Source organism: Gadus morhua, chromosome 3, assembly GCF_902167405.1.
Source record: "Gadus morhua chromosome 3, gadMor3.0, whole genome shotgun sequence".
Taxonomy (NCBI): domain Eukaryota; kingdom Metazoa; phylum Chordata; class Actinopteri; order Gadiformes; family Gadidae; genus Gadus; species Gadus morhua.
Genome location: NC_044050.1, coordinates 13,973,299 through 13,980,798, shown reverse-complemented (window position 1 = coordinate 13,980,798; position 7,500 = coordinate 13,973,299). Strand labels below are relative to the sequence as shown.

At 42.1% G+C, this 7,500-nt stretch overlaps 1 protein-coding gene across 4 annotated transcripts in view; it reads right to left on the bottom strand.

Annotated features, from left to right (window-relative positions):
* Positions 1–325: 325 nt before the first annotated feature.
* mfng (MFNG O-fucosylpeptide 3-beta-N-acetylglucosaminyltransferase) overlaps positions 326–7,500 on the bottom strand; it is a 28,356-nt gene continuing 21,181 nt past the window's right edge. For all 4 annotated transcript variants that reach the window (XR_003976249.1, XR_003976250.1, XM_030352710.1 and 1 more), the window contains 2 exons: positions 7,398–7,483; positions 326–1,251 (listed from right to left, as the gene is read on the bottom strand). Coding sequence is in view for 2 of the 4 variants with exons in the window: in XM_030352710.1 (XP_030208570.1) it covers positions 1,200–1,251; positions 7,398–7,483 (138 nt within the window). In the remaining 2 variants the exon portion in view is untranslated. The remainder of the gene's footprint in view (positions 1,252–7,397; positions 7,484–7,500) is intronic.

Below are 7,500 nucleotides of genomic sequence, written 5' to 3'. Positions count from 1 at the left end.
AACCTACAGTCCCAAGGACTCTGTCTCCTCCCCCACAAGTGAAGGAACACAAAGGCGCGACTTGTAGAATCCTAAATCTCCAGGTTCCGGTGAGTCACAAAGCAGACTGCACACCTTGAGAATCCACAAGCACTCAAAAAGGCTACAAAACATACAAGACTAAATATTTCATGAATGCGTGCATGTATTTCAAGTGAATCCAAATCCCATTGTGATTTAGTTTTGCAGGGTTACCAGGTAATGTGTGTTAATGGCAACAAGGTAAAAAAAAAAAGTATATATATCACATAAAATAAGACCAAAGAGTAAGGAAGCAGACATGAGGTACAAAAGTGGTCTTATTCATTTATTTGCTTGACTGGAGTAACATGAACTACATTTACACAATCATTTTTTTGTAATACTGCTCAGAAAGTCACCAGCCTTGAACCTCTAACAAGTTCTTTATCAAGGCAACTAGCTGGAGATTATGGAATCACTGAGACTGGGGTTCAGTAGCTCAAGTTATTTTCCCTAAAGACGCCTTTATGAAGAGGTTTTCTAAACAGTTTCTTTGAGTCTACCTTTTAGAGAAAAAGGCTCTCGACCCTTCTATAATGTAAGACTATACACAGAGCTTTGTCTCAGGGGAAATATTGTACAATGAAAGCAGGAAGGAAGAGGTGGTCTTAATTGCATCAGAAGTTGGTTGGTACATCGGTAGGATTTATGATACATATTTCCTATGAAGAGAACTGGCTGGATGGTGCCTCCTGTTGCTATGGATACCACCCAGGAGGGGCGGCGTGTGACCTCAGAATGTTGGTCTGTCTTCAGTTTCAGACCCCCCCGAACACAGAAAACAGAAAATGTACTTTTCATCATAGCTCGCGCTTCTCAATGACCAACAGTCAACATACTAGTCGATGTAAAACTGGGCCTCCCTAGAGCTTTTCAATACCATATTTACAATACATTTACAATACGAGCTGTCCAGCGTTGTACTTAGTACATTCATCAGCCCAATAAAATTGTATCATTCTTTAAAAAATATTAAAACGTTATCCACAGCAATTTTAATACTGACTGAACTAAAAATTTGATAAGTACATATCTTGTAATTGTTTTACAGAAAGTGCTGGCATCTTACAAGACGAGGTCCTTAACAAGGTGGTACTGTGCCCAGGGGTTCTGTGGGAAATGCAGTCCTTTGGGGTGATTCAGGGACACCAACTGGTTAAGGGGTACAGCCTACAGTGTACAGTCTTGAATCTGGAGAAGAAAGAAAGAGCTGTCTTAATAAACGACACAAGCATTAAAGATTCAAGGATGGTGCGTACTCAACTTTTTTTTCTTCAATACGTTTTTTGTATCACAGAAATTTGGGACTATCGAACACAAAACGTGCATAAAGTGTAGGACATATTGAGTAAGCTATGTTGTTATAGGAGCAGCTTGAATTACCCAGAACACCCTGACATGGGGGGCCTGCCTTTGAGCTAAGTGAAAATATTGTTTCCAGTGCAGAAATGTGGTATTATCCCACTCAAAAAATCAATAAAGTTGCCATTGGTTGTAACCATGGGGACAGCAGGTCAGCAACTCTTCCTAAGAACAAAAGCAAAAGCAAAAAATACTTCTGGGTCCTGCCAGTACAGAGAATTTCAGTAGCATTCAACAGTGTGTGTATGTGTGTGCGTGTGTGTGTGTCTATGTGTGTGTGCGTGTGTGTGTCTATGTTTTTACCTTTTGCCTTCCATATGGTTATGTAAGTTATTGCATGCATTTGTTCTTAGAAAATGTATCTTATTTACATGCTTGCGGGGTCCTATCGGTTACATTAACCGGCTTTGTGATAATATATTAATGTAATATATTAATATATTATTTTTATATCACCCACCGCGGGAATTGAAAACAAAATGATAGTCTTTTATGTTTGCGGATATGTAGCATAGGTAATGATATAACAGAAACCATAGGTTTCATTTGTTTTCACTGGTTAAAAGCGTCTGCAAACTAGGGAACAAAGGTTCACATTTGCGTGTGTGGTTGTCCACTTTTCCACTGTTTCCTTTTTCTTCTCTGTGTATGTGCCTGCCTGCCTGCCTGCCTGTGTGCGTGTATGTGTGTGTGTATGTGTGCATGCGTGTGTGCGTGAATGTGTGTGGGTGTGTGAAATGCTCACAGGCAGCTAGTTGCTAATTTTGTTAATATATAACACGTAATAATAATCCACAAAGGAGTGTGTTGAGAGTTTCTCTTAGAGCACCTAAGCACGCTTATGAACTAGTATTTGTGGAAATCCTTATTGGTATGTGGCCAGCCAAATCCATCATCAATAGCTTGCTTTTAAAAGCCATTTTCAAAGGCAGAGAACATTTCTCTGTTAAAGTGGTTCAATAATAAATAATGTTTTATGCATTGCAAACTTTAGACAAAATACCTTAACCTTTTATATTATATGAGTACAGACATAAGTATTGGGTGTGTATTGTGAGTCTTGTGTGCATACAATATTGAGTAATAAACCTTTATTTAACTAGATGTTAAAATCAATACTTCAAGAGAGACTGTGTGTGGATGATGGCTGGTTGAAGCAGTCAGCTAAGCACGGCCCGAGTCCGACTGATTGGATTCTTGGCCTAGGGAGAGGCTGCACACCTGTTGCACATTGAGTAATCAGTGTGCACGGGTTAAACCAGCCATCTCCAAACACATTAGCTGTGTTCGAAATCGTTCCCTATTGACTCACTCACTATTCCCTATATAGTGTTCATGATATAGTGCACTATATAGGGAACGAGCAAACGAGAATTCCGGACACTACGCTTCACTTAGGTGGAGTGTGGCAGCCACGTAGTTGGCGTGTAGTATTTGCTTTGCTACACAAATAAAATACCAGACTGTGTAAAAAATAAAAGTCCAGAGATTCAGTAAGAGTCAGGACATTTTACTTTTAGGACAGTGAAGAACAAAATATATGTTTTTTAATTCTGTGTAAGTAACCTCTGACAAAGAAAACATAAAGGAGACTTTTGTTTTTTGTCCCTGCGACCCTGTGATGAACCTTTGACCTCTAAGTTGCAGTCTAGTCATCAAACGCATCGGAGGCGACGCTGGGCGTGGGAGTTGCGACCACACAGTGTTTGTTCTGAGGCTTTTTAGGGATTTGTTACAGTAACACAGTGGAGTACAAGAGAGGGGGAGACAGATGCCTCTGCTGCTACACACTGCTAAATCAAATAGCGTTTAGCCCTCGGCTCTGCGGTAGAGAGAGAGGGTGGAGGAGAGGGAGAGAAAGGGGGGGAGAAAAAGAGAGAGGGGGGGAAGGAAGAGGGGGTGAGAGAGAGAGAGAGAGAGAGAGAGAGAGTACCCTAACCTAGTCACCAGAGCTGTGCTTGGCTCCTAACCCCTGAAGCTGTCCAATGCAAAGTGTGCCAACTCCCCACTAGCGACGAAGACAGACTGCACCACAAGGCATACCTCCACAACCATGCCTGCCCAGAGAGCCCCCCCCCCCCCTCCCCCAGAACAAACAGCCCCAAAACAACCGCATCCCCACAAACACAAAACACCGGAAACTTTTACATTTATAAAAAAAACATGCAAAGAATTGTGCTACCAATTCTGGAGAAACATAGATATAAAAAAGAAAGTCATTTACAAATGACTAAACAGAGAATATAATTATGCAGAATACCTAATTCAAATGAAAGATTCTACACAAAGGATAATACTGACCATGGACCGAGTCAGTTAGCACCAGCTGGCAATAGAAACAGGACGCCACAACAAACATGGCTAGCAAGAGACCACCTGTCCCCCCTTATGGAAGATGAACAACAGCTCATATCCTGCCACAGACACAATTCAATGAGGAACACACATACAGACTACATTGTTTTGGAGAAGAAAACAACCCATTTTACCACTCTGAGTAACAGGCAACATTTCAAATCCTATTAGGTGATAAAACTAATATCATCGATCATGTCTCTTTCTTTTCCAACTTGTTTAATAATTCATTAATTCATTCATTTTGTGTGTTATTATTTCTCAATTAACTTCACTATTGCCATTTGTTATGTTTGTTTTTCTGCTCTTATAAGTCATTGTTCTTAATTGTTTCAAGGGTTTGGTGGGTTTCTCCAGACTCCAGGTTCATTTTGGAGATTGTCTATTTCCAGATGTAAATCAGCCAGGATTTTGGTTCCAACTCACATCCTCTCCTGGTGTAGGCGCATGCCAAAAATGGGCAGATGGTGAAACATTGACGACCACTGCATTCCAAACGAGTGTTTAGCAGCTCCAATAGCTGTATCTTGGTTTCTCCAACGAAAGGAAGCACATTAACAAACTGCCTTGGCAAGCTAGCCTTCGCATGTAACCTCACTGGGCCTATCCATTGCATCCTGTGTGTTGAAGCAATAATAAAAATGCATTTCCAATTCATTTGCGCATGACCATGACCATGACCATGAGTCTTTCACAAGGATAATCAGAACTATTACTATTACTACTATTACTATAGTAGACTATATGTAGATAGATAGACGGATAAATATTTTATATTCTTTACCAAGTAGAGGCAGCCAGTCCTGCATGTGCACTAATGCAAATTAGCTATGTGCGCCAAACAGAAGAAAGACGTAATGTTGAAAAGTCATACTAAAAACGGATAGCAAGCGAAAGCTAAACCAGACTGTATCACTCACACACTCTGAGTCCATTCTAACTTATGGTAAGAGGCTATTCTTTAAATCTTTGAAGTGACTAAATGCTGATGATAAAACGGATTGTATGGCATATGATGAGTGTGTGTGACTGTGCGTGCGTCCTTTCCGGCTTCGGCATACTGCATGGTTATGAAGGCCTTGTGGTTAGTTGTGGTCTTAGTGAAGCAGCTTAGCCTTGGAGTTGGAGAAGTTGGAGTGATTTGTGTACGGGAGTGAGAGAGAGAGCACACCCGCCGTTGTGATGTTTGGCTTGTTGTGAGCTGTCTGTCAGCATCCGCCGGGTTGGACGAATGTGCTTTGTGTATGTGTTCAATGTGCGTCTGTCTGATCGTATTTGCGGTAGATTGATGGTTAAATAATGTCACACCACAATCGGTTATACTTGCAGGCACTCATTTGCAAGGGCACTGATTGCGTGTCCGATAGGCTAAACCTGGCATTTATTTAGTTGATTGCTCTTCTAAGTGTGCCTTATTGGTGCCAATTATTGTCGTGTTTGCATTGTAATGCACAACTTTGCCTCTCCTTGTTATAAATCAACGTGCATGCAAACAACTTTAGCCGATACAGCCTCCTATGTCAGTGTTGCTTTACAAAACTATAGCATATCGGATTATCAAAATTGTTAAAGGTCCCATGACATGCTATTTTATGTATTCTTTAATATAGGTATTAGTGGGCAACTAACACAGTATTCAAAGACGTTTCCGAAATTCAGCCGTGGTGCAGAGTTACAGCTACTCCGAGCCAGTCGCACATTGAGCTTCCCCCAAATGCGCTGTTTTGGTGTCTGTTATTAGCTATAATGCAAATGAGGAGGAGCGAGGCGGGTCAAGGAGGAGGGTGGGGGTGTGGCCCTGGGCAGCTTGCAGCCACGGTACCATGCGCTCTGTTTACAGTGGATGTATCGCAATGGCGAGGCGCACACAGCCTTTAGTCGTGTTCTGTAAATATTCTAGAACACACGGGAGTCCTGGAGCTCTATATCTAAATATTATCATATAGCCTACATAGATATCTATATCATATAATATATATTATCACGGCCAAAAGCTGTGTGAGCCGATATTATGAATCTCAAACGACCGCGTTGGGTTCTCCGACGTTCCTGGTTCTTCAACGTCCTCATCAATGTGAAGTAGACTGAACCGCGACAAGGAAGAGAAAGGGATCGTTGCCGGGCAGCGCTTAGGCACCTCCGCCTCCGGCGGTGGTCCTTCAGCGGGGCTCAAGCGGGAGACATTCGCCACCAACAATCCCTTTCTCCTCCATGTCGTGGTTCATGTTCTTGAGGGAGTCAAAGCCAAAGTTCCTTCCCCCCAATTCATTCTCAACCTTGGCTGAGATAACCCCCAATACGAGACTCGTTGTAGAAATACCAGAGACGAGAGTCCGACGTGTTACGCGCCATAACACCAAAAGCAGAACAGTTATCCAAATAACAAGGAAGTGTACAACACTTGTGTTACAGTCCTGGAGCTCTATATCTAAATAAAATCATATAATACATAGATATCTATATCATATAATACATATTATCACGGCAAAAAGCTGTGTGTATTGACGGGTATTTCGCACACTGGGTAAAAGAAAGCTTAGAAATAAACACCAGGCAAAGATGTTGTTACTGGAGCGAGTAGGCAACGAACAAAACGGAATCAGAAATCTGTTTACAACTTCGGGGGAAAGATTTATTTAGGGATTATATGGGAATTCACAGGTGGATCTGTCAAGTTAGCCCATAGCTAGCATTATGCCTTCTATTTCTAGATCCTCTGACTAAGCTTACCGGTACTTATCTGAACGACGTAATCGCTGTCACTAGATATAAAGAAAACGTTGACTTTCACTTGGTGCTATTCACTGACAGTAAAAATATATAAAAGTGTTTTTATTGTATATGCACTGCTGTTCCTTGACTAGCTACAGCGCTCGTTGCTGCGTTGCTAAATTATTGCAACTCTCCACTCATTCTTCTCTGACCATACATTTAATTGGCTTTGACGGCCATCAGTTCTCGGAAATTCCTCATTCGCCCTCTCAAGTCTGACCGGTTCAAAATTATACGGCTGTGGGCCATCATACATGTTACTTGTAGTTCTTGCCACCTCTTAGACGCCATTATAGTTCTAGTACTAGGCTGACGCCTCGTGCCCACTGCACCGTCCGTCAAAGGCGCCGAAGGCTCCAATGGAGCGCATGGATCAACAATGCATTGCGCGTCCGTCCCCGTTCAAAGTCAATGGGGATCAGTCAACGGACGGATGCAGGGGGCACGAGGCATGAGGCTACCTTCCACCACGTCTCCCCAACGTGACGTCATTGCCAAATGGCGTTAGAAAACACCCGTTACTACCAAAAACGACAAAAACTGGACTTTAACGCTATTTTGACATTGAGACATTTTATAAATGATACATATATTTTGAATGCTTTATGTACCCATTTATCAAAACTTCTGGTTAATCTGCAACACAGCCTTTAAGCTAGAAGGCCAGTCACGTTTTTGGGGGCTTTGGAGGGAGATCAGAAGGGAGAGTTCGATTCAGTTCGACACTTTCAAAATCTAGTTAACTTTTACGAATGTTTGGTGTTATATTTAACGGCACTTTCACACCTAGCTAATAATACCCAGCAAATGGAGGGCACAACCTTGAGGCTGTAGGAAAGAGGGGTTACCTGGAGGGGTCGTCCTCTTTGGAGAAGGCTCCTTTCAGTTCGATGCTGTTAATCTTGTTCTCAAACATGCCGTAGCTCAATGTCGCCTGCAGGAAGACGAGCA